Source organism: Sceloporus occidentalis, unplaced genomic scaffold, assembly GCF_023333645.1.
Source record: "Sceloporus occidentalis isolate IW3139 unplaced genomic scaffold, rSceOcc1.0.p SCAF_8, whole genome shotgun sequence".
NCBI classification, from domain to species: domain Eukaryota; kingdom Metazoa; phylum Chordata; class Lepidosauria; order Squamata; family Phrynosomatidae; genus Sceloporus; species Sceloporus occidentalis.
This window is the reverse complement of record NW_028316988.1, coordinates 44,017,016-44,044,907: the sequence shown is the minus strand read 5'-3', so window position 1 is coordinate 44,044,907 and position 27,892 is coordinate 44,017,016. Positions and strand designations below refer to the sequence as shown.

The 27,892-nt window shown below is 43.8% G+C and overlaps 1 protein-coding gene across 5 annotated transcripts; it reads right to left on the bottom strand.

The window, feature by feature from the left end:
- Nucleotides 1-67: 67 nt before the first annotated feature.
- Nucleotides 68-26,372, bottom strand: LOC149308797 (insulin receptor substrate 2-B-like). 5 transcript variants are annotated; one of them, XR_016282191.1, is made up of 6 exons: nucleotides 26,230-26,372; nucleotides 22,555-26,093; nucleotides 7,046-7,467; nucleotides 4,801-4,902; nucleotides 2,098-2,310; nucleotides 68-1,716 (listed from the first exon to the last, which is right to left on the bottom strand). XR_016282191.1 is itself a non-coding variant. In XM_089536483.1 (3 exons), the coding sequence occupies exons 2-3, from the start codon at nucleotides 26,075-26,077 to the stop codon at nucleotides 7,463-7,465; spliced, it is 3,528 nt and encodes a 1,175-aa protein (XP_089392609.1). In that variant the 5' UTR covers nucleotides 26,078-26,093; nucleotides 26,230-26,372; the 3' UTR covers nucleotides 4,330-7,462. The 5 variants fall into 5 exon arrangements, 1 of the variants encoding a protein (XP_089392609.1); XR_016282190.1 differs by having other exon boundaries at nucleotides 68-1,721; nucleotides 4,801-7,467; XR_016282189.1 differs by having other exon boundaries at nucleotides 4,801-7,467.
- Between the last annotated feature and the right edge of the window lie 1,520 nt (nucleotides 26,373-27,892).

Sequence of the window (27,892 nt, the reverse complement as noted above, 5' to 3'; positions counted from 1 at the left end):
ATGGGTGATAGTAAGAAAATCAATCAATTCAATCAACTAATTAATATCAGATAATTTATCACACAGAGAGAAACAGGGTGGATGCTAGAAACAGAGAGCAACAAATAAAGAGTAGACAATAGCACTAAAAAGAGTCACAACTTATATTATGGAAATCGAATTAACAATTGAGAACTAAATTCAGCAAGGTGAGATGAAAAGTACAAAGATAAAGGTGCATTTTGATGCATTAGGCAGCTCCTGCATATATTCGTGTATAAGTCTAGACATTTTAGTCAAAAAAGTGATCCCAAAAACCTGAGTTGACTTATCCACGGGTCAATGTAAGTATTGTACTTTAACTCATTCTCATACACACACACACACACACACTCGGCCCTTCTTATACACGGATTTTTTATACACGGATTCAAGCATACACGGTTTGAAAATGTTCCAACAAAGTATAAATTTACCTTGATATTCCATTTTTTATAAGGGACATCATTTTGCTATGTCATTGTATTTAATGGGACTTGAGCATACACGGATTTTGTTATACACGGGGGATCTTGGAACCAAACCCCAGCGTATAACAAGGGTCCACTGTATATATATCCATCCATCCATCCATCCATCCATCCATCCATCCATCCATCCATCCATCCCCTGGTGAAAAGCAAGAGAGTAATCTGTCCTGGAAGCACTGACTTTCCTCTATTCTCTCAGCGATCCAGCTTTTAATATGAGCACAAACAGTAATGACTCCTGGAATTTTCTAAGTTCTTTGGTATTGTTTTCCTTTGCTTCATCCTTTACATCCTTTGTTACATGGCCCTACATTTTACCCTCAATTTATCCATGAGTCATATCAAAATCCACAATTTTGGCCCCAAAACCTGCCTTCAACTTATACATGAAGTTGAGTATATATGGTATTGTGTTGTGTTTTTTGTAATGTTTTTGTCTATACAGTGCACCCTTGCTTTACACGGGGGATCCATACGGACTCCCTCGTGTAAAGCAAATTCCACCTATGCTCAAGCCCCATTTAAATGAATGGGGCTCGTGCACATGGTGGCGTGGCGGCGTAGTGGCACAGCAGCGCAGTGGCACACACGCTCCATGGGCACGCACCCCATTAGTCCCTATGGGACACACCGCCCCTTCTCCCCACGCAGCTTAGTGTTTGTATGATGGGCCAATATATGGAACGGCAATGAAAATATATGTTATGTTAAGCAATAAAAGTAGGGAGAAAAGTGCCCTGCAGCGCTAGTCCAAGTAGTTGCTCAGCCCTGAAAGAAGGAAAGGCCTTGTGGGCATTCTGAGTGCCAACGGTTTTGCCTACTGGCTCGAGCCACCGTTGAACTCCAAGCCAAGCGACAGACATAAGTTCAAGTCCAATGAGCCCTTTCACAGCAGAGGCCTCTTTCTCGCAGTTATTTTGCTAAAAAAAAATGTTGCAATAGCCCTGTGTTTGGATAATGCGCCTTGTTTATTTACCACTGGTATGCCTTTCTGCCCTGTAGCAGGAGCTCTGTTTTCTTTTCTTCTTCACATATGCTGCCTGCTCTATAACATGAGGCCCAGAGAAAGGGGAGCTGGCCGGAGCAATCTGTTTCATCCAGAAAGAACGCAGAACATGGAGCCGACTTCTGCGCTGCTGGTTGGCGGTTTTAATCTTGGGAGGCAAGAGAAGGGCTTGTGTGCGGCCGTTCGATCGGGAGAGTATAGCTTTACTTCCAAAAAAAGGGAAAAACTCTGATTTAATTTCAGTCATGCCTTAATATCAAAAGTATGCTTCAGCACATAACTTTGGGGGTGGGGATCCTTTATCGATCACTGGAATGTTTAACACTTTGAACTAAACACAAGGGAATCTGTCCCTTCTGTAACAAACAGCCTTCTTTTTCCTTATTTCATGCAATTCCTTATTTAATGCAATGCTAAGAGTGAGTTGCAAGTCAAAAAGCCCATGGATCACCTTGCATTTGGGCAAGAAAGGGGACTTCGCTTGCTAAGACTAAAGGCTAGGATCTTGTTGGTGACTTACGTCTAAGTGGATTTACGTTTGTAGGGATTAGAATTGGGCATTTTTGCAACATCTGTACCCACCTAATAGGGTGCTGTTACAACACTATGTAGGGGATCTGGCAAAGGGACCGAAGCACACTGGAATCGATGCACATCAGTCCCATGGTACATCCTGATACCATCTAGGTCAGTAGTTCCCAAACTTTGGTCCTCCACGTTTTGGACTTCAGCTCCAAGAATTCCTGGCTGTTGGCCAAGCTGGCTGGCACTTCTGGGAGTTGACGTGCAAAACACCTAGAAGACCAAAGTTTGGGAATCACTGCTTATGCCGACATGTATAACGGGGACCAGTGTACATCAGGACACTCATGTTATGCATTTCACGTTTTACTGACAAAATTTCTTAGCACCTCTGCTGCACATTAAGTATACGTTAAGTTACTTAATATAGAATGTGATGGAGGATTCCGGCTGTTGTATTTCAGCATGAGCCCCAAATACTTCTCTATTCAATATTTACTGAATCTGAATCTGTAAAGAGGTACAAGAGGCAATATTGTCCAAGAGTCACATAAAACAGAGCAGAACTCAAAAGCCTGGTTTTTACACACCAAACATCCTGTGCATTCTATTAATATTAACTTCCCTAGCACTTGCAAGGATCTCCAATATTGCCTCTTCTACTCCCTTTTCACATAGGCACTCAACTGGGGCATAGCAAAGGACGGTCTCCTACTTGTAATATTACGTGGGCCACAGAGTTGTGGAAAGATTTACTTTAAGGTTCAAGTATGATCTTGACATTAAGGCAAGACATCCTTACCGTATTCCCCCCTAAAAAATAGGCATGTTGTTTTTTAAGTCTTCACATCCTGTGAAACAGATCTCTCCATATCCCATAAACCTGCTGCAAAGGGCAGGTATGTGCTCCCTTGGCCATTGCGTAGCCAGGGGAATGTGAGCCCAGCTGGGGAAGAAGAGCAGCCACCTTCTTTCCTCATACTTCTGCCTGTGGCACCAGCGCTCCCCGCTACTGGGAGAGAACTGGATGCATCATCACTTACCACCCCACTTTCCAGGATCCGTTGGGGGGTGCTAAGGACTTAAAAGATACTATATATATTCATGTATACATCTAGGAATTTTAGTCAAAAAATTGACCCCAAAAAGCCTGGATTGACTTATCAAAGTAAGTACAGTTGGCCCTTCTTATCCGCGGGGAATCCATTCAGACCCTTTTGTGGATACGAAAAAACAAAGGGCCTCGAGTCCTGTTGTCCCTAATCTTGGCACAAAGTGCGCATGGTCACGCACAGCCATTGTGGACAATGGGGCTTGTTGTTTGCGGGCACTTAAATACATGGACAGCAAGGCCCCACTGTACTGTAGTTTAACTCTTCTCAAAAAAGGAACCATCCGCTTCTCTGAGTCAAGTGGCAAAAGGCAAGAGCTTAGTCCAAAAGAGTACAGTTCCCCTCAGCCATGATGTATTTTACTATATTTCCCTCCTCACCCATTCAGCCTTTAGGGTGAGCACAAACAGTTATGCTCACCAGAATTGTAAACATTTTTTGGCATCGTTTTCCCACTTCGTCCTTTGCATCCTTTGTTACACGCTCTTAAGTTTTACCTGCGACTTATTCATGGGTCATATCAAAATCCATAATTTTGGCCCCCAAACTTGCCCTCGACATATATATGACGTGTACTACTTGACTATGTAATCCTACTAAGGACACTGTTCTGAGATATTACCAGCCAGCTCCTGTGCTGAGTTAGGTAGATAGAAACCTACTGACATTACTGAACTCAGGAGTGCCTAAGAAACATAGCATCAGGTTGAATATATTAATACATCATCTTGGTCAGGGAGGCTTTTATATGGTATGTATGTTCTATTTAGGTGTTTTTTTTAATTGTATGTTTAACGCAATTTCATATTATTTTAGCAAGATGATTTTAATTGTTATTACATTTTTATTGTAAAGCTTTTAACTGGTTTTCCATCATCATCCATTCTTTCAATCTTAACAAACATGCATATAAATGAAATAAGACAAAATGAAATGAAACGAATGACTCTTAGACAACCCACACCGACACACTTCCATTCATAGTACTTGCTGACTGATGGAAGGAGGCACCATTGGGCCCTTCAGCACATTTAAACTTCTGGCAACTCAAATGTGTTGAAATCATAAAATCAACATCCATAAGGCATGAATCGTAAGACGCTTGCGCCCTTTCTTACCAGTAGCTTTATAGTACTTAAGGGTCATGAGCAGTTTAAAATGAAGACTCAACCACGCAACATTACCATGAACACATTTACTGCAAGTAGCTCTATGGAAAGCCAATTCAGATAAATATAAACACTATACAGAGCTTCAAGCCAGTCTCCCAAAACTGCAAATGTGCTGCGTTTTACCATGAAAAACAATGTACCAATATTTACAATGGAAGACACAGCCGGATCAATCAGCTCAAACTTTTAAACAGATCAGTGAAGCGGAAATAGCAAATATAATGAACAGTTTCAACCATATATGTTTTAGTTTGTACAGACAAATAACTGTCCAATATCAAATTAAAATTTACAGGACAAACATTGTTCCATCATTGGTTTTTTTTCTGTACTATACAGCAGCATAAAACGAGTGGCTGGAAGGTTGCCCACGTAGTGATATGTTTTACATAGTTGGAAAATGATCTCCCAGCACAATACTGAATAAGTTAGTTGCTGTAAACTAAGACAAAAAAGATTGCATATTTATAATGCTGTACCTGTTAAGTATTTGTACCAGTAGAGTTGAGGTTACCCATTTGCTTATTCATTCAGCATTTGTAAAATCAGTGCTGTATATTGTACCATGGCAGCCTCAGGATCTAATGTGTAAAGAACGTAATCATTTGTTAAACCTTTTTTCACAATTCATTTTTTGAACTATCACCCCAAATTTCATTCTCTTTAAATAAAAATATGTAAACCTTTTTTTTAATTTAAAAAAAGGCAGTACCTATTGCATTGTTAATTTACAGAGTCCAAAGAAAACGTAGATGGCAAGACAGTATTGTGGTCTAGAAAAGTGGTCATGTTTTTAAGTTAAAATCTGTTTAGCAGCAATTAGTTAACTGTACTCTTGAAAACCTTGCTTTTCTAGATTCAGAAACTCATCTGTGCTTTTAAACCCTGCAGCATATGTGTATATATATATATATATAGGTCTATATATATATAATCTTTCTAATAACTGGGTTCCATGTAAATTCAGAGATATCAACTACCTTTGCCAAACGTTATCTATATCATCGCGTGACATGTATTATTAAGTCTAACCAAAATAGATTCTGATACACAGTAATGACATCAAAACTGACAGCAGGATCTAATTTGTTATACAAACTGGTCTAGGACTTTGAAAATGTCAGATGTCAGAAAGGTGAGGCAACCCTTACTCAATACTTGTACAATATACAAGGTAGAGGAATACCAGCTGTGTGGTGCCTGAGGATTTTGTGTACTGCTTTCAACTCTTTCAGTCATCAGTGCTTCTAATTTATTAGTATATACTTACTATGTGTACCGACAACTAGCGTCGGTACCAATCACTAGTGTCATGCTCTTTAATGACGTACGCGAGGCACCTGGCTTTGGACTATGATTTCCAATTTCCACCAATATCCCTTACAAAGAAAAAAAGGCTTTCCTTTCCCCACAATAGGCATAAGAAGAAGAGAATATTAGTTATGCTTTTTCTAAGTTTGAAAGAAAAGTGGCTCCAAATAAAGGGGATTTTTTTCTTAACCCAAGTTTTTAAGATCAAGGGATTTCTCTATAAAAGCTCTACAGCACATCAATATGGTAATGCCAGGGCAATATACAGTTGAAGAGTCTGCCTTTTTCACCCCGTTTGAACATGTATATATATATATTTTCAAAAAAAGTCAATTCCCCGCTTATCCAAACTTGATAATTAATGGAAGTAATATACAGGGAGATGAAAGAGAATTTTCAAACTATAATTATGATACAACCAGATCTTCGATTCTACCTTTACATTCCAGATTATTTTCAGCAACAATCTTAAATTTAAGAGGACGTAGGATTATAAAAAATATATAGGATCCAAAACAAAACAAAAAAAACCTTGTACCATAAAGTGAAATGCAGCAAAAATAGAACGAGAGAGGTCTCGATTAAGTACCATCTCTCCCCCACATGGCGTAATGCTCTTCTTTCTGAAGTCGCATCTGAACCTGCGCGCACATCAGCCTGGGAGGAGGGAATGCGAGCGAGGAGTAACGTGTGAGGGAAGGACAGACACTTCGTCACAGCCCTATCCTGCACATGTTTACTTGGGATTAAATTCAACTATGTTCAGGGATGCTTACCCGCATGTAACTGCACAGAATGGTGGCCTCCCTTTGCCTTCTTTTTCTCAAAAGGAGAACAGAGGAGAAGTCACCACCTGCCACCCATCATTCCAACTGGTCTTCAGCAGCTGCAGTTTGCTCAAGCAGCGGCTGTTTTCAAAGTGGCTGCAGATGGAGCAAAGAATAAATGGCTGCTTTGTCAAGGTGGCCACAAAGGCTGAGGAGTGGGGTGGGATGTAGGCGAGGCAAAAAGGTGGTATCTTGTCCTCCTTCTTGGCCTTGTCCAGAGCAGGAGGTGGGGAAGGTGAACAGTGGCCTCTCTTATGGTACATGCAAGAGGACGAGCAGACACTAGAAAGAACATGCAGCGAGGTGGGATGGCAGAGGAAAGACAGACTCTCCCATTGACTACTTATTAGACGATGGTGGGGAAGGCTGTGTGTGTTAGAATTTGCCATTGAAAATACTAGCTGCAGGCTTCTAGTCCTGAAAACGTGACCCACTGGTTTCAAGGAGAGTTGCAAGTAAGCATGCTTAGGATCATAGCCTTCATCTGTTGTTCCCATCCCCTCAAATATGGGTTTACGACTGCCAAAAAAACAACAAACCCACCCCTCAACCATTTATAAAACATTTATGCTATCACTTCAAGTACCAGGAAAGCAAACTCTGTATTAGGCTGATTCTCAGACAGCAAAAGTGACTTCTTCAAACAGCATCTGACAAGGCGGGGAAATGTAGAAGTAGCACAGGAAGTGACCAATTCTCCTCCGGCGTTTCACATTGACTTCCAGACAGATATGCTGGTGGGGGGCTTGGGGGAAGGGAGAGAGAAACCTCCGTCATCAAAACTCATCTATGACAAAAGTTCATTCAAATTAGCACAAGTGTAGTAGACTCAACCATCACTCAATGAAAAATCATTCCCGACGACGCGTGTCCATGTCTGTGCTGCTGGAGGAAGCGGACAGAGCTGGCTGGAGATGGGCTCTGCTTCCAAAAGCACCACACAGTTATGGAGATACCAGCTGGAAAGCTTGCTCTTCTCACAATGGTTTCCATGGCAATGCCATCAGTCTAAGGAAAGAAAGAAAGAAAGAAAGAAAACATTTTAGTGCAAGGGAAATAGAGGGGAAAAGATGTTTCTCCTTTAAAATTATTACTAGGAGTATGTTAGCCTCCATTCATAGATGTCCAAGAACAATTTACGAGTTACGAAACTCCACAAAGAGAAGAGTTTGCAATGAAACAATTTAAACATTCCGTTTCACAATCCTCAGGCATTTTGAAAAATGTCTTCTCTGATGCACCATGTGCTATTTGTATAACCTCAGCTACAGACAAGCAAGGCAAGGCAGCCCACATGGATGCTATCTACATTCAATGCATGGCGATGAAGATGGAGAATTTGAACCCTGATATGTATACATTTTCCAAAATGTTGCCCAAGCGACTGAAATCTTATCAAGTATGCTTAAGATTACAGCAATGTACACTCCCTGTATACCATTTATTTAGATGCATTCTGCTAAAGAAAACGCAGCATTTCAATATGTAAAACAATGATGAAAACAGACATTGTTAAGTTAGTATTAAAGAGGAATGATGTCCAAAGAGAGACGCAATTCAGTTCCCCAACTTTAAAAACAAAAAATCCAACTGAGCCCTTTAACAAATATGCTAGGAATTCAGGGAATGTGGAACATTTCAATCTAGAACAAACTGCCATGTGACATTTTGATAAATGTACTTTTTATTATTAAAAAGGGGGGGAGGTCACACGGAGCTTGCTGTAAATCAGTGAAATGTAGAAAGTTGCGGACAATAAGTAGCCCACCGCAAAGTCTGGACAAAAAGATGGCAGAGGTTAACACTGTATCGCTGTTTGAAGAACTGCAGCATGGCTGAACATCTAGAGCAAGCTGCTCCATAGACCCAAACCATACAGGATTATAGGTCACAAACAACGCTTGAAATTGTGCCTGGAAACAGGCCCTGTTGTAAAAATGAGCTGTGTACTTCCTACAACTAGACCTGGTTGAACAGTCTGCAACCCGCCCTTTAGGCCAGCTGAAGTTTCAGAGCATTCTTCAAAGACAGTTCCATGTTGAATGTGTTACAAGAGTCCAAATGAGATGTAACTGAGGCATGTGCAACCCTGGCCAGATCAGACATCTCTCAAAACAGCTGAGCTGGCGCACAAGCTTTTACTGTGCAAATGAATTCCTGGCCACCACAGAAACCTGAGCTTGCAGGCTGAGCACTGAATCCAGCAGCGCATGCAAGCTGCAAACCTGTGTCCCTGATTTGCCTTTCAGCTAAGCAGAGGCACCTCCGTCTTGTCTGGATCGAGCTTCAACACAATGTTTTGTGTACTAAAACCTTCAAACGCTGTGGCACTGGTTAAGAGGAAGAGTTACACAGAGTGGCACTTTTGTCAATGAAGCTCTTTGAATCACAGCAGCATGATCTGCATAGTCAATACGTTTAATATGTTCTCCCGAAGTGTACTTCTAAAACCCTATGCAGGCTTTGAAGATAAGATTTTGCCACTCAGGGGCACAGAGTTCATACACTCAAATGCTAAAGACTGTTATTAAGAACTTCGAGACCTTTGTTACCTTATAAACTAGAAATGCTTCCTCTTTCCTGGAAGTAAACAGTACTTTTCAGAAGTAGAAAGGGTGTGAGCAAACTGAAGCTCTTATGTACCTCTCAAAGATGTCTCTGCAGCTAGCAAGACAGAGTCCATCCCATCCCTGGGGCCAAATACACTTAATAAAAACAGACATTTTCTACTCCTGGTTGTCTCCAGCAGCAATTTTGGCCTGAAACAAGACACAGGTTCCCTCCACACATTCACACACACACACACACCAGAAAAACAAAAAACCTTTAAAACCATTATGTGGACTCAATTTAACTTTACTAGCCTTCAGGACCTGACATGACTAACCTTCTATGGGTATGGTTGCATGTTTCTCACAACTGCATACAGATACAGGAAAAGTAATGCAATATCAACATCCAATTTCCTAAAAACCTTGTCTTTCATAACGGTACTAAAGTAAGAATGAAGCTTTCTAGCATTTGTGGTTAAGGTATGTTTGAATGTATGTGGGTTACTCCTGGTGAGAAATCCAAAAAGCAAGAAGCCTTGCTGGATACGATTCCTGGGAACGCAGGAGGAGGAGGGTTGATGATACAGCTTCTTGTCCCTCCCAAACCTCACCAAATCAGAGTGAAACATGCAAGATATTGAAAAAATGCAGAAGTAGGCAAAATGAGAGGAAAACATGCTGGCCTGCCTAATTAGTTAGACAATCCATCTATTGATACTGCTAACTTCAGATCCCCCTCTTCCCTTTTCTTTTAAGGCAGAGAGACTGCCTTGAGCAGAACAGTCTTGCCACGAAGGAGAGATCACACACAAGACTATTAACTTCAAACATTCAGCATCTCTATAAACTCTAGTTCAACAGTAAACACAGTCGGGCACACAGGGATCTTACCAGCATCAGTGCAAGCAGGCACAGACTTGGCTAAGATATAACAATCCCCAACCAGTCCTGAATGTGTGTTTATTTGTCCCCTGCTGCGCCCCGTGCCTTAATTCAATATTTCCGGGGTTTACTAAACCACCGTTTCCCACAATGTTCAAACTGGGAAACTGGTTGAAACAGCATCTACAAACAAGGTTACTAAACTCAAGGGATATCTTTAGAGATCATGTCATCTGAACAAAGGCATCAGTGTTTTGCTCTGTTGCTATGAGCAGCCCGAGTGTTTCCCTGTCCTAGCAAAAAGTCCTTCCACGGCACAGACATGATGTGCAAAAGTCAGTCTGTAGTACATCCTTGTATCCACACTTGCATACCTTATCCTCAGTCCAAGACAGAGAAGAGAGGCTACAGTCTAAGTGCTTTGGAATTTGTCAGATCACCAGTTCAACCTAAAGACTACTTTAGACTTTGGTTGCTGAAAACAACCTCCAGTATGTCCGTCTTGGAAGGATGTCATCCCATTTATGCCAGCAATAATTTCATATACTCATATGAGAATGTCTATCCCTCTTTCAAAGAGAAGAGGGAAATCAGCTTGGAGGAATTCACACATTTACAGTGGATCCTTGTTATACGCTGGGGTTTGGTTCCAAGATCCCCCGTGTATAACAAAATCCGTGTATGCTCAAGTCCCATTAAGTATAATGGCATAGCAAAATGGTGTCCCTAATAAAAAATGGAACATCAAGGTAAATTTATACTTTTTTGGAACATTTTCAAACCATGTATGCTTGAATCCGTGTATAAAAAATCCGTGTATAAGAAGGGCCGACTGTATAATGAAATAAAATGAATTCTGTCATTAAATATACTGATATAGAGACTTTGAAGGGCTTTCACCAAACAGATGAGCAAGGATGCATCTTGTAGCCGCTCCTTCTCAAACCCCAAAGAATCTCCTTCCAGAATGTGAATGACACCAATGGAAATATACTCAAACAAGCAGACTACACATCCCATTCTTTGTGCAAAATACAGGGGTAATGGGCTGTATTTTGCATTTCACGGATGTTAATGCAAAAAGACCCTCACCTCACACACAGCCTGCACATTACTTATCGACCTTAAACTTTACTTTTGCCACCCTAGAAAGTCTAAAAAAATACGAATCATCCATCTGCCTTGGCGTTGTCTAAACAAAGGAGAGTTGTGTTGATGAAACGGTAGCCTAGAATCAAGCGTCAAGGAACGGTAGTGTTCCACAATTCACTCAGACCACGAACAGGACAGCTTTCAACTCCTAGTTCAGTTTCTAACCGACTCCAGAAGTTTCCAGTGGCAACAAATGTAAACATACCTGGTAAAACATTTACGTAACACCAGAAGGACACTGCTTGTAGTATTAGAACTCCTCCCTGTATAAACAAGACCTAGCCTGCATGTATCTCTTACAATAATTCCATGTCACTATTATGCTGCATTAATAGTCCTACGGAAGCAGTTATGACAGCGGCTAGTGTGGCCCAGAGGACAAAATGCAGCTTTATAATCACAGACATACTTTATCATCCCAGGCCTCACAGCATGGCCTCACAGTGGTCCCTCCACATTCGCTGGGATTAAGGGCAAAGGACCCCCATGAATGTGGAAAAACTGAAAATAAAAAACAAAAACCCTATTCTTTTTACCTGAGAGGACACCTCTTTAGGAACCTCCAGGTCCTCCAGTGCAACTCTATGGTTAACACTTGCCAGAAGTTCATCATGGAAGCTGGAAGAACCTACAAATGTCTAGAGAAGCGTCTTCTCTGGGAACTTGTAGGTTCTCCAGCACAACTCTATGGTCAGCTTCTGGCAGAGTCACATTGGAAGACTGTCAGATGCCTAGAGAGAACATATTTATCAAAACCGCAAATAATCAAATCCGCAAAAGTCAATGCCACAAATGTGGAGGGCCAACTGCATATTCTGCCTCTCTTGTGCATCTACCAAACCCAAAAGCTCTGCCACTGGCCCTCTGAGGTAAAACAGGCCAGGAGAATGCTATTTCCAGTAGAAAAGCAATGGATAGGAAGATGACATGTAACATTTTCAGTGCCCAGGTTGAATGGAAACACGGGCCTTTCTAGAAAAGGGTCCTCTAGATGTTGTGGAACAGCATTATTCATCATTAACTATGGTGGGAAGGTCAGCAGGGACATGAAGTCCTACAACATCTGGCAAGGCACACAATTCCCTCAATCCTCCACATTTCTGGAGGAACAATGCTTCCAGATTTTGTACCTGGGCACCCACTGCACAGCAGAGAACATATAGCAAAATCCAGCTTGAAATAAATGACCTTCTTTGTTGCAATTCCTTATCTGTAGAGTAAGACTACAGGTAATATTACTGCTGTAAGGATACTTTTAAAGTCCTCTGCACATGAATTGTTGGTGTAGGAAACATTCTTTGAATACTCTACCATTATAAATGTTGTTGAGGAGCACTGAAAAGAACTAATGAGATTGTCCTGTCCTAACAAGGACTTCTCAGAAACATTCAAAAGCACTCACAAGCTTTCCCCAAAATACTATAAAGGCATGATCGACCTCAGGGATTCCCATACTTTGGTCCTCCAAATCCTCAGCTCCCAGAATCCTCAGCCAGATTGATCAACAGTCAGGAATTCTGGGAAGTCAAGTCCAAACCCTTTGGAGGGCCAAAGTTTGGGAATCACTGATCTACCCCATCCCAACATATTCTGTTCAAGTGCACTCACTTCATGCTATTTTAAATTCATATTTACATTTTCAGCCAACTGAGCCACCCTCATTCTGATTTTCCATACGTTTAGATTATAATAGCATCTGAGGGATGTATATACCTTTCTGCACAGTTATCTTGGAAACCTAGTGCTGGTGACCTATATATATATATATATATATATATATATATATATATATTCAGCAGAGCCGGGGGGGGGGGGGTATCAGTCTCTGATCTTCACAGCTGTGAACACCTTGAAAAAGAGTTTCCAGAGCATGCTCCTCAGCAATGCTTTGTAAAAAATAGTCATAAAATATCCTAACAGACTAGCATGCCACATCTCTGAAAGACTTTCATGCAAGAGAAAGCCATCGGCTCAGGAGCTGTTGAACTTAAAGGAACTGCAGAAGGACAGAGAGCAGCAGTGCCTGAAACATACAAGAGAAATCAGAAATGTAGGAGATGCTACGATTCAGTGGATACTCACAAAACTGATGTAGGATGTAAGGGAAGGAACTGAAAAACAGCATGAACTTAGGGAAGATTAGGACAGGAGTGGGCAACTGTAGGAGCCAGTGGGGAGCTGCAACGACCCTTGAGGAGATTTGGGGAGGGATAGCATCCGAAGCACTACCCCACTGCAAGGGAAAAACAATGTCTTCTCTTAAATACCCCGACTGCCCTCTACAGATGGAGCGGGGATGTCATTTTCACCATGTTTTAGCCCCCCTGAGCCATTGTAGGACAGAGAGAGGCCTTTCTTCAAAACACGAGGAGACACGAAATCACTTCTGGTTTACTTCCAGGTCTTTCCTGGGCCTAAAATGGCCCTGATTCCTCCAAACATGACAAAAGCACCACCCGCTTGGTGGCCTTTTGAGGTAATATTCTTACTCCTGGGGAACTTGGGGAGGCTGCCTGTGGACCATGGGCTTCATTTTGCCCAGCCCTGGGTTTATAATAAAGAGGGGAAGGAGAAGGTAGGAAGCTGTCTTATTGTACATCAGATCAATGGTCCATCTAGCTCTTGAGTTATCAGCACAGATTGGTAGCAACTCTCCCAACATTTCTGACATGCGCCTTTCCCTGCCCTACCTGAATTACATCTGTGGCCTTCTGGAGGCAAAGCAAGTACCCTATTACTAAAATATAACCCTTCTCCCAAATAAGACTCAAAGACTAGTAACCCATCTGGTTTTTAAACAATGTCGATGCTAATTCTGCACTTCAGGAACTGCAGAATACACACCATTCCCCTATCCTCCCTTTGTGTTCAGTGTGGCTGCAGACTCTCTGAATCTGACTCTAGATCCTCTAACAGGAGATCCATTGTGTGCCTCCATTTCTTTCTCACCTTCAAATAACTGAAAAGTGCATCAAGATTTATCCCCGCAGCACCTTGGGCCCACATCTGAATGCTTCCTGAGATCAAATACTTGTTGTTAGAAAACAACACGTTAGGGAAGTTCCAGCTTAGGGCAAAAACTACATAAAGGGAAGTGGTTTTGGAAATATCCAGAGGAAATACCAAATATGAAACATTACCCCGGACATAAAGTGGGAAGGCTATACCAGTGATATTGCTGAACAGGGAACATGAATCTCTTCTATAAATCCATTCTTTTAAAGAAAACCAACCAACTTCTCCCATTTCAGACAAGACCCTAAGATGCTTAACTTTCAACAGGTAATAGGGAAAGGGAAAAAGATCCCTACAAACAAAAGTGATTCTTACAGAGACTGCAATGGTCCATGATGGGTATGGCCTGTTCTTACCAGTTCATAGGACACCTATTTTTGCTTTCCTGGTTTGTGTGTGTGTGTGTGCGCACATGGATGCACAAACACACACTTGCCTATTTAGACTTGCAACTGGGCCAGAGGTCAAGCAGGCAGGCAAGCAGCTACTCTACCTCCTTGACTAAAGTACTGTTTTTATAGGAATAAAGGTGAGTTTTTTTTTACCAGCATTGGGTTATAGCTTCAGTTGCTGAAATTCCTCTTGTCACCAAGCAGTCGAAAGTATAGGATCGGCGCCTGTGAAGAGCCGGCCACCCTAATAATTGTCCTGTGACTTGACGCTGTGAGCATCCGCAGTCTCCTTCCATCTCCATCAGCCGGATGGCATTTTGCTCCTCAAAACCCTGAAAGTTTCTGTTTCAACATGTACTGCATAAAGGTAATTATTATGGTTGCCTTTAAGATGCCTAATAAAGCTGCACGTGACCCGAGTCAAAAAGACAAACAGCAATTTGCAGGGTGGGCCAAGGAGGCTGCCCTTTGGGTCACAGAGACCAGGTAAGAGTGAGTCACGCCGTTTTCGGACAAACACAGGAGGGGAAGGTTTGCTTTGTTTTCCTCTCTCTTCTTCCTCCTCTCTTGCCTCTGGCCACAAAGACTGTGCCATTTTTAAAAACCTTTGGCCACTTTTAATAAAACTTTAGCGGATACCTTCCTATTTCTTATCTACTTCAGATCATCCCCCTGGAACCTCTTACACTAAGAATGGATTTTATGCCACAAGGAAATGAAGAATTTGGGTACAAACCTAATCCTCTCTCATTATAATAGGTGGGTGATTTGGGACCTGGCTCATCTGCCACCTGCCAAAACCCACTTTCCATCCTTCCTTCCCTTGCTAACAGCTAAGTTCCTCCAAAATTCCCTGAAATTCAATGCTGCATCACCTCAGGATGAAGGTAATCTTAGGCTCCACAATGCTAGAAACGGGATTTAAAGCATCCACAACTCCTACCAAAGGACCCAGTTCCTGTAAAAAGAGTTATGTGTCATTTACTTAAAGAGGGAGAGGGTTGCTTATTCTGGTTGGCTTCTCTGTCTCATGCATCTGCTCAGATTTTCTGTCCTAAAAGAATCCTAACAAACCAACCAAATGCCTTTCATTACAAGTTGGCCCTTCAAAGTTGTGGCTTTGACTTTTGCAGCTTTGATTGTGGTTTCAACTAGTACTGTATGTTCTCTCTAGGAATCACTACCAATGCAACTCTGCCAGAAGTTGGCCATAGAGTTGTGCTGGAAACCTAGACGTTTCTAGAGAAAACCCTTTTCTAGGCATTTGTAGGTCCTCCAGCATGATTCAATGATCAACTTCTGGCTGATGTTGACCACAGAGTTGCACTGGAGGACCTGGAGATTCCCAGAGAGGGGCTCTCTCAGGTTAAAAGAATAGTACTTTTTAATTTGCCGTTTCTCCACATTCATGGAGGGCCCTCACCCCTAACCCCAGCAAATGTGGAGGGACCGGTGTATTTTCAGTTAAGCTCCCAGATGCCAAAATCCACTGATCAGCTAAGCTTGCACTGAAAACACCAATTGTTTCATCAAGACAAGTGTAACTTGGGACAAAAGCACAATCTTAAGGATGCAGATGGCCTAGTTAACTAGTTACAGTGACTCTCTTGGTGTACATCCATTTGGTATTCTAAAGCAGCAGGGAAAAATGGCCACAAAGCAAGGGAATGGAGGAGCATCCCATTTTCTAACACTGATTAGTAGCATCAATAGAAGTGAACCGGCTCCGTACTTTTGTAAGGCGGCTTCAAAGAATGTGAGCACAACAACATGCCTGAGAGCTAACTAGAAAAATATCAGAACTGAAACACCACCATTAAATCTGGTTTATAATGATTAACTGAAATGGTATGCACTAGGTTTTCTACAGCATCATCAACCTTTTCTGCTTGGTTCCATATAGAGATGTTATTTGGGAGTACATTAAAAGGGCACATAATGCCCCAAAGCTACAAAAACAACACCCCCTCCACTTGCCTCTTTATTTGAAGACCCAAAATGTTAGTTTATGCAAACAGCCGCAAACAGCCCCACTGACTCTAAACTCTTACAATGTGGCTTTCATGATCTACTTTGATGAAGTCTTTTTGAAACTGCTGCCAGTGACACAGGAATTCAAAAGTGCTGAAAACTGACATATACTTCTCCGAGTTTTGACAGAGGTTTATCAGCTACTTCTGTCAAGCGTTGGAAGAAATCACAGAAGCACTTTATTCAGGCTTCTTGAGGAAGCCATCTCTTTAGTGAAGTTATGAGCAGCAGCCCAAAAAGTGATTAAGGTGTTCACGGCTCATTGAAGTCTATGGCAGCATGTCCTGGCCAAGTTATGCCACGCATGTTAAGTTTCAGTCTGGACCAAGACTACTACTAGTCTTATACCCGCCCACCCCAATTCAAAATTAACAAATACTTTCTTTGGTTAGAAATGAGTGTCATTTTCATGGGTACTAGCTTCTTACAGCTACCAAACACACACAAAGAGAGCCACCTTAAAATGTTGTTTAAAAAAACCCAGGAACTTTTTGATTTCTTCACAGAACTGGATGAATTTGTAGGGATAGTTGTGTTTGCTAAAAGGATGATGCCTGCCAAGTATCAGATAAATAGGTGCACACAAAAGCAGCATTTATACTTTGGAATTTTCCAAAGAATTATGATCCTACTCCTCTTCTCTCCCCCTTCCTTTACTTTTGCAGACGCTTCTTATGAAAATAACACACAACTTAGACACTCTAACATTCCAGAGGGAAATGTGCATCATCATCATCATCATCATCATCATCATCATCATCATCATCATCATCATCATGTTGAATGGGAGTCTTCAAATTTGGGGATGCCAGCTACTTAGAGATAACCAACATGCCTGGGTTAACTCACAGGATTATTTTAGAGATACAGTAAGGCGGATGAGCAAAACATTGAGCCAGGAGGGGGGAAAAACTGCCCTGGCTCAGTGCTAGGGAAGCCTGGGAATTGTAGGCCTGATACAGACAGCCAAAATAAAGCTGCTTCGAGTCACTTTGGAGGTATGCTGTTTAAATGATACATGCGTCCTAAGAGTCCGGAGGTGGTGCCAAAGCCACACTCCATTCCTAAGCACTGGAGTGCAGCTTTGGTGCAGCTTCCAGACTCTTAGGACGCATGCATCATTGAAACTCCATACCTCCAAAATGACCTGAAGCAGCTTTATTTTGGCCTGTGTGTATATGGTTTATTGTGGGACCAGATCTCTCTCACAGAGGCTAAATGTCTCACAAAACTACAGGTCCCAGAACTCCCAAGCATTGAGCCAAGACAGTTCAAGTGGTCTCAAACTGGATTATCTCTGCAGTGTGTTTTGTACCTAAGCGAACTTTAGCAACCGCTTGCGTTCCAAACAAACAGGTTTTGCCTATGGAGGGGCGTGAGAGAAAAATTTGGAATGGAGACATTATTTGGGAAAGGGTGCTAATCCTGATACTTTCCCATTGCAACTCCACCTCAAGCCACTCAAAGGCATGCTTACAAGGATAAAAATGCATGCGGAGTCTTTGTGGAAGGGGCAGCACACCTTTGCTCCCATGTCTTTCCTCCTCCCGAAATAGGTTTTCTGTAGCAGAAGTGACTGGTGTTTTGCTACTTTCACTTGTGTGTAATGTTCAGTTATGCCCACAAGAAGTCACCTTCATTTACCACAGAAAGTACATTGTTCTGCCTTCCTCAGTTTTAGTCACTTAGTGATACGGAACAAGCTTTTCAACTCTTCCCATTCACAAAAACTGAAGGAGGAGGGGAAGGGTAATAGTCTTAACAGAGGATGAACTGTGCTCAAGCTTTTTTAATTTTGATCAAGGTAAAAGAAGCGCTTCAAGAGGGTTTTGTGTGTGTTATTATTTTTTCAGTCACTGTAAGCAGAGGGTCCTTGACTTCGAACAATGAAACGTCAGGAGTTCAACAGCTTCTTGTATTATTCGTTTTACTCTGCTTAAGCATAAACACATTCAAGTTGTAGTTATATAAATCATACAGAATTTTGTGCCTTTCTCTCAGGGAAGTAATCTCTCTCATGTTGGAAATAAAAGCATATATACACTGCTGCAAGACCATAAGCAAACTGATAAGAAAAACAGAAATGGGTTCAACGACGGTGACCTGAAACTCCAGCCTTGTTTCAGAGTTTTAAGCATCCCGAGGCAAGTAGTGTTTTCAGCAGCCTAGGCAACTAGGCTTGTCTGAATAACCACCATTCGAAATGTGAGGTCTCTGAAAGAACACTTATATCCTAGGTCTTTCTTTTTCCAAATGAAATATTGTTAAAATAAGTGGGGAATCTCACCACACAGAAAGGAAAGCCAAAACAATAAAATCAAATATATTGGTCTCTTTCCACTATTGGCTTTTAACTGTATGGATGTCAAACTAGGGATATTAGTAAACTGAGCGACATGCTTTGGTGGATAAGAATAAGTATGTACCTAGAAAGCAGTACAAGTAAACTTTTCTATGAGAAAAGCATGCTGTAGGGTTCTGTTCTTTCTCCTGTCATGAGTAAAGTCAGAGGACATGAAAGCACCAAAGTTGAAAGCTACCGACCCCAAGAGTATTACACCTTATTCTTTTGTTTTGCCATTCCATCTTCTCTGTGGCTCTGTTTGGTTCCCACTAACTGAAGACATTGCACATTTTTCTACCTGCAGGAGCTCAATAGCAAATAAGCTCTCTTTAGGTTTCAACTGCAGCCCTAACAAGGCCATGTTTTCAATGGATGTTGAGAAAGCATCTAAAGTTTAAATGCAGCCATATGTCCAGATCTGGGGAGTCAGCCCCACTCCGTAGTTGTGTTCGGTTGTCACTGTGCTGAGCAAAGTACAAACTCTTTTGAAAACCTCTGGAGGGCACCAAGGGCACTATGGGTCTTCGTCACTTTATTCTAATGAAATGAAACTTTGCAGACGGGAAGAAGATGTAACCTAAAAGTTATCCATTCACTTAGAAGAACACCTGAACAACTTGGGTTTAGCCAGACAGCAAGGGAGAAAACTTGGGGCTGTGAGGAAGGGACAGACAAACACAGTTCATAACCTTTCCTCTAATATCATACTCTTTAAGGATCTGGACTTTTTCCGCTGTGGATCCTCAATGGTAAGATTAAAATGCCCATCATCCCTAGCCAGTGGGACAATGGTAAGGGATGATGGAAGCTGTAACTCAACTATCAAGGTTTGGAAAAGTTGCCTTGAAGCCTTCAGAGTGAACTAGGGCACATACAGAAATCCACATTCAGCCTGCCAGCCATTTTTATATGAATCTAGAGCAGTGGTCCCCAAACTGAGGTCTTTTAGGGATTTTGGACTTCAGGTCCCAGAATCCCACTCTGTTGACCCACATGGCTAAGACTTCTGGGAGCTGAAGTCCAAAATCTCTTAAAGGATACAATTTGGAGACCACTGATCTAGAGCATTTTTTAAAATATCCACTCATAAAGCAATGCAGGAATAGTTCTCCCTTTTAACAGAAAGGACAGGATACTTATTCTATATTAATAAGCAGCAGTGACCCAAATATCTGACCTTCATTCAAACAGCCATGAGAAACGTAACAGGAGGAAAATCCTTAAACTGGGTATGGCTTGTGCCTCTGATCCCATGACTAGTTTTTAAAGGAAACAAGCATCAAAGTTACATTACTCTATGACCCTAATAAACCATGACACTATTATTGCTGTAAGATCCTAGCAAACATATTCCAGAACACAACAGAGCTACAGGTTAAGCCTCCCTCCTCCAAAATGCTTGGGGCCACACATTTTATGGATTTGGGATATCTTGGGATTTTGGAGAGCCTGTATTTGCGCATACGCACATAATGAGGTACATCTTGGAGATGGAACCCAAATTTGAACACAAAATTCATTATGTTCCATATGATCCTTATAGCAGTGATTCACAAATTTTAGTCCTCCAGGTGTTTTGGACTTCAGCTCCCAGAAGCCTCAGCATACTTGGCCAAAAGTCAGGAATTTGGGGAGCTGATATCCAAACCATCTGGAGGACCAAAGTCTGGGAATCACTGCCGTATAGACACACCCCATAGTGACTCAATACAACATCTTTAATAAGTTTTGACCATCAGAAAGCATAAGTGTCCCTATCTCAGCCACTCATGAAAAAGGCCAAAAGGTTTTAGTTTTGGGATTATTTTGGATTTCAGAACGCCAGATAAGGGAGACTCAGTCCGTATTACTAGGGTAATCTTATAGAGATCAACTGGGATGTGATCCCTGTGTGTCTATTTCATTGATTAATTTGTAAAATACATATCTAACTTCCCAAGTGTGTACATTTGCACGACTTTAAGCAAGCCAAGCTCTTTCAAAAACCTATCACTCAACTCACATGACCAACAAGAAACCTGTCTAGAGCTGCAATCTTATGTACACTTATTTATGAGTAATCCTCATTGAATTCAGCAAAGAAATACCTCCAAGTAAAAACAAAATCCCTTGAAAGGGGGGAGGGATGCCAACAGCGAACACAATGCTGAGATCTGCAACCTTCCCAATGAACCTTTTCTTCCCCTGGAAATATTCATTACTCCCCTCCCCATAAATTCAGTGTTAAGTTTATATCACCAATACAATCTAATGAAGCTCGACACATGTTTAACAAAATGCCACTTGTCAATAGAAGGCATCAGGTTATAAACACTTCATCTCAGACTGTAGAGTCTGTATCATGAATCTGGAAACAATACATTTCCTTTCCCAGGACCTCAGAAAGTGATGGGTTTTTGCCCAACTTACCTAAAAGCCATAACAAGGAACCTAAAGTGTTCAGATTCATCGTGGAAAGCTGTCTGATCTTTAGAACTGCTATTGTAGCTAATGCTTTTATGACAGTAATGAAACAGGGAATGCCTCCCCCCCAAAACTGATAAATTAGAAACATAGGTGCAACTTACAGCAGGAATTTGCTGACTTCAAGCTTTAATGATCAACTTTGGGCTTTTTTTCTAGATCTACCAAACAGAGTTAGCTGCCAAATAATGCTTCAGGGTGGAATTAAGGAAGATGGTGGCTCATGGTACATGCTCAGCCCAGGAATTTATGACTCCCTGGCCTAAATACCTTAAAGCATTGGTCCTCAGATTGTGCTCTTTAAGAGATTTTGGACTCCAGCTCCCAGAATCCCAAACTATTGGCCAACATGGCTGAGCCTTCTGGGAGCTGGAGTCCAAAATCTCTTAAAGAGCACATTTTGGGGACCACTGCCTTAAAAGCACCAGGTCCATGCAATCTTGGAAGCTAAGCAGGGTCAGCCCTGGTTAGTACATGCATGGGAGACCACCAATGGATACCAGGTGATGTGGTCTGACCTTCAGAGGAAGGAACTGGCAAAGCCACCTCTGAGGATGCCCTGCCTGAGAAACCTCTCTGAAATTCATGGGGGTCGCCATAACTTGACAGGTGACTTGAAGGCACACATACACACATAATTGAAATGAACCATTCCTGTTCCCTTAAAAAAACCCCTATTCCTGCTGAAAATCACCCAGAAATTTACCAGGAGATTCTGATCTAACTCCTGGCCACTTCTGATGTATGGTTACCTAAATACTGACTATATAAACAGCATGAGTATCACTGGACTAATGACAATTTTAACAAAACTAGCAACCACCTAATTAAGCCACATAAATGTTTTTAAATATAGCAAGTTACCATGACCAAGCTCTTTGGTTCGGACTATGGTCCAATACACACTGCAGAAATATTCCAGTTCAAGACTGCTTTAACTGCCCTAGCTCAGCACTAAGGAATCCTGGGAATTGTAGTTTGTTGTGGCACCAGAGCTCTCTGGCAGAGAAGGCTAAATGTCTCACAAAACTACAGTTCCCAGCATTCCCTAGCACTGACCCAGGGCAGTTAAAGTGTTGCAAAACTGGATTGTTTCTGCAGTGTTTTTAGACCCCATCTGCATTCAGTGACAACTACCCAATGATAAGAGTATGCTAAATGAAAAGTGTGGCAATTTTTAAAAACAGGAAGCTGTGGTTCACAATAATGTACTGAAATTGTACATGCATTCTAGTTTTGTGGGTGCTTGCCAAAGACTACAAACCTTTCCTCGCAGAGTTACACTTCAGACCGTCCGATCTGCTGAAGTCTATGCTTACATACACTCCACTTTCCAGGTTCAGAGTACCGTTTGGGAGGTGGCAGTTTGGTGTACTAGGGCTCTCCTCACAGTTTAAAGGGTTTTCCCGTAAATTTAGAGCTATATAGTTCAAGCCGTTCTGAAACCCAGTCGAAGTATCTCTGGACATCTTGCCTTCATGGCCGTCTGAAATGTGTTCTTCGGGCTTCAGCCACACATTGTCAAAAGAGGCAGAGCTGTGCCTTTTACTACTGTCAGTAAAGAAAGAGGAGGAAGTGGTAACGGTGGCAGCCGAGGAAAAGGTTTCAGAGCTATGCCGCCTCCTTCCTTGTGGGTCAGCGCGGATGACTTTAGGGACTACAGGAGGGTCAGGGCCAGGAACAGGGAAGTCGCTGCCACCGGGATACTGGTCAACAATGCAGAGTCTGTTAACTATGGAAGGAGGACTATCAATCTTTAGGCCATTTTTGCTTTCGGTGTTAAATGGTCCAGGGGGTGTTGCTGCCATGCTGAAGGTCATCTCGGTGTAGTCATCAATCCTACCACTTGCAGTGCTGACACAAGCCGTGCCAAAGGAGAGCCTCGTGTAATCGGCATCAGGTGGGTTCCTGGGGATGCTGGAACTTGCATAAATAGAGATATCAGTCAAAGAGCTGGAGAGGTCTTTAGCAGCTTTGGGGGACTGAACATCAAGGTCCACACTCATATAGTCAGAAAGGGGCGACTGCCTATGGTCACTGCTGGAACCAAGAGATGATGGAGATCCCTCCGCAGATAAAGAATACGGTGTGTTACTTGCTTTCTCACCAAAGTCAATATTTATGTATTCTCCAGGGCTGGATGGCTCAAGCGGAATCGTACGGTCGTACATTCTGGGTATGGTGTTACTACCTCTAGTACCTAAGGGAAGCCTTGTAGGCCTGATAACTCTGTTCTGCACCAGGCCTTCGTCAGATCCTTTTAGGAGAGGTGTTTTGGAAAGGCCATTCGCCAAAACTTCATTACTAATATTTCTGCCATTGTCAGGCTCATCATACAGTAATTTTCCAGGTGAGGACATTGGGACATATTCATCATGTTCACCGTTTTCTCCTGACAGAGTCTTAAAGCTTCGTGGGAGAGAGAAGTAAGAGCCAAAAGTTTTGGAGCCAGCGTTGGTATGCATATAATTTGAGTCACCAGGTTGTTTTGGAGCGCCTGAACTTCCAGGTGACATATCCATATACTCATTGCTTGTCAATTTTTCACCGCCGGTTTTAGAATTAAATCCAGTTAAAGGGCTCCGTACGGGAGAAGAGACTGCCCTGGGAAACATCATCATATACCCCTTGGAGTCAGCCTGAGTTGATGACCAAGAGCTGTTTATCTGTTTTGGAACAGACACGCTTTTAGGAGTCATTGGCAGATAATCACTGTTGCTTGCAAGGGAGGATGCAACTCCTGGCATCATTGGCATGTATCCATCATCTCTGGCTTTGTTCCTGTTTTGATTACATACAGATTCAAGGGCAGATTCCCCATACTCGGGTTCAGGGTTAGTTTTGAATTTTGGCGATTCGGAACAAGGCAGGCGCCCATGGTTTCCCACCAAATCCTCGTCTAAAGAAGCTGCAGTTTGGGATGTTCTCTGCTGGGCCGGCGCACACACAGGCTTGGTTAAAGAGTAAGTTCTTTTCCTGAAGCATTTCTCAGCCTCCCGGTAATCATCTCTCGAACTGTTATTATCCATTTGCTGCTTGCTCATAGACATGTATTCACTCAAACAATTCTCTTCCCTGATCGGCGGCGTATTGCCCAAGGAATCTGGGGTATTACTTCTCACACGAAAGTACCTAAAGTCTCCGGGGCTGGAGCCGTATTCGTCGGAAGAAATAAAGCCTCCGTCACTCGGGGAGCCACAGACAGAAGAACTGGAAGGTCTCACAAGGGTATCCGAAGCCGATCCATGGCCGCTACTTGAAGAAACACTGATGGGGCTGGTAGTAGATGGGAAATGGGACACTGGCAGAGAAGCTGACCTGGTGTGATAGGAAGAGCTGAACGCTGCTCTGACGTACCGCCCGCTGCCTTCCTGGCGACCCAAATTCATCCTTGCGGTGTTCAGATGAATCAGGCTCCCAGTAACTGACCTGAACGGTCTGGTCATGGTCCCCTCCCCTTCGCTGGAAGTTCGGAAGCGGTAGGAACTGCTACTCTTGGTGGTAGGAGGGGTCCCTCCGGTAATGCTTTCGGTTCTGGATCTCCTCTGCAAGCCGGTCTGGCTGGGAGGCAGGTTGCCCAGGTGCCTCCTGGTCGTGATGAAGGAGATAGGGTTGGTGCTACTGCCGCCCCCGGAGGACTGGCTCTTGCTGCGAGGCCTGAACTCCGAGAAGGCTTTCAAAGCTTTCATGGTCTCCAGGAAGGTCTCATGCATGTTCTGGGCCACCACCGAATCGTCGACTTGCATCCAGAGCTCGCCTGGGCCGATGGAGGCGGACCTGCCCACCTCGATGAAGAAGAAGTTTTCCGAGTGCCCGCAACGCCTGATGTTCATCAGCTGCAGGTGAACCGAAGGGACCTCGGTATTCAGCTTGACCAGGTGGATGGCCTTGCTGGAGAGGCACAGCCGGTAGACCCCCGTCAAGTTCTTCGTCTGCCCCAGCCCTTTGGGCTTGACGTTCACCTGCCAGACCTCTTTGAAGGCGGCGCCCGGCCTGAGGTTGGCACCGTAATGCTCGTCGTCGTCGTCCAGCTGCGGCTCGGCCTGGTCCTCTTGCTCCGAGAAGCCCCGCTTGCTTTGGCTCATGAGCTCGCTGATGGCTTGGTACCACCCGTCCTGCTCCGCCTCGTTCTCGGCCACCATGGCGAAGTACTCGTCCTTGGTGTAGAGCGCGACGATGTGCTTGTGCTTGGCGTCCGCCCTCCGGCTCACGGTGAAGCACTGGTAGAGGGGGATCACGCGCTTCGGAGGCGGGCAGCAGAGGGCCGCGTTGGCTCCGGCCGCCGCCGCCGATGCTGCCGCCGCTCTCACACTACTCTTAAACTTCTTCTCGCTGTCGTAATACTCCAACCTGGCCGGGGCCAGCCGGCTCTCCGCCCGGAGCACGAAGTAGCGCTTGTGGCCGTGCTTCTGCTTCCGGAGGTAGCCGCATTTCCTGACGTCGTCCCCGAAGGTGACTCCGGCGGGGGCAGAGGCCCGTCCGCAAGGCGTAGGCACCCGGCCCGAAGGAGGAGCTTGCGCAGCAGTACCGGGCTTCGTCCCGGCCGGGGTCAAGATGGCCTCTTCCTCTTGGACCAGGCAGAGGGAGGTGCTGGGGGATCTCCTCAGGAGCAGCAGCAGGTGGTGGTTCGGCGGCGGCAGAGGAGCAATAGGAAGCGATAGAGGCTGAGGAGCAGAAGGAGCCGTTCCAGTGGGGCTGCGGTCCAGCTCCGGGTTTTCCTCAGCCCTGCAATAGTCCTCTTCGGCGTCGTTGTCTTCCTTTCCTCGGGTTCCTTGGGCGCTCGCCATCTTCAATTGTAAATGCCTAAGGAAAGGAAGGAGAAGCCGGCCTCAGTGGAGGGGAATGCGGCGTTCCAAGGCCTGGGCCGCCATGGAGGGAGCCTTCTGAGCCTCGGCCCTTCCCCGCCGCCTCTGCCGGCCCCGCTTTCGCTGCTACTCGCCTCGCCTCAGAGAAGAGGAGGCTCCTCCTCGACGGCGGCGGCGACGACGACGGCGGCGCCACGGCGAAAACATCACGTGACCCCCCCTGCGGGAGGGAGCGGGAAAGGTGAGGGAAAGAGGGAGCGGAGGCGGGGCGTCTTCCCAACCCTAAGGGGCGGGGCCGCATGTGTAGTGAGTTCTGTGAATGGACGAGCTGGCCCGAGTAAGAGCCAATAAGAAACCCAGGACGCTCTAGAGGCGGACCGAGCCACCCCGTCGTCCACTCAGCGGACGCCTCTAGTTATGAAAGGCGGCGGCCGCAGCCAATGAACAAACAACGTGGTTGGGGTGGTGTTTTTCTTTTTTTTAGGGTGTCGCCCAATCCTGGCTTCACACACACTAATAGGAAAGGCTGTGTGTGTAGAGTGAAAAAGGGGGAGATGCATAACATACACAGGGAAAGATGATAGGCAACGCAGGGAGCCAATGAGAGTGTGAAACGCATATGGAATGGCCAGTCAGTCAGGGAGGCTTGTTCCTACTCCCACACACGCCTTTCTTCCCCCCCTCCTTTCTGGGGCTTTTCTTTCCCGCCCACGCTCGCGCGCCCCCCTCCCTTTCCTGGTTTGATGACCTTCGAAGCGCCGTGATTGGCCACAAGGAGAGCCAATGGCAAAGCGAGAGGGCCGAGGGGAGGTGGAGGGGGACGGAGCCGCCGGGGAAGTAAACAACTCGTCAGCGCGCGGGCGACCGTTGGTGGGAGGGGGAGGGGGAGAGAGGGAGGTGCGCAAAACTAACCGTCCCAGAGCTCTCCGTAAAAGGGAGGGCGGCCACGTCACGCGTCGCAAGCCACGCCCACCGCCCCCTTAGCCACGCCCTTCGAGCCTCGAATGCGGGATAAAAAGAGGCTTTGTGTTTTACCTCAGAATGTGTTTTTACCTCAGAATATTGGAAATTTTATCCCGCTTCTGAGGCGGAGAGAAATCGCCTCAGGAAATCATGATTTCCTATGTGGAAAAATAAACGAATAACATATAAAACAAGCAAATAATATATGCATTATTATACATTCATAAATAAATAACAATTATATATTCATTATAATACATTCATAAACAATGATATACATTATACATTCATAAATAAACAATGATATGCATCATTATACATTCATAAATAATATATATACATTATACATAAATAACAATGATATATACATTATACGCATTTGTTGTGTGTGCCTGAGGCTGAGAGAGTGTGACTTGCACTACTTTTAACTGCCATGGCTCAATACTATGGAATTCTGGGAATTGTAGCTTGTGGCATCAGAGCGCTCTCACAAGGAAGGGAAGGGAAGAAAAGGAGGAAGGAAGGAAGGAAGAGGAGGAAGAAAGAAAAGGAAAGAAAGAAAGGAAAGGAAAGATGGAAGGAAAGGAAGGAAGGAAAAGAAAGAAGAAAGGAAGGCAATTCACTATAAAGTTAGTATAGTTTCCTCACAGTTTCTGCAAAGAATATAATCATGTTTTGGATCCTCTCAGCTGTTACTCTCAGGTGAAGCTAGCGCTTATTCAGGTCCCTGCGCTAAGTAAGCAATTTGCTGTAGGCAACAAGGAAGACATTTCCCAGAAAACAATTTGTTTACTCGCTCTTTCCTCACAGTCCACTGACTTGTTTTGACATTCA

Excerpts from the sequence above, each read along its gene's own strand:
- LOC149308797 (XM_089536483.1), bottom strand. The coding sequence starts at position 26,077 with ATGGCGAGCGCCCAAGGAACCCGAGGAAAGGAAGACAACGACGCCGAA.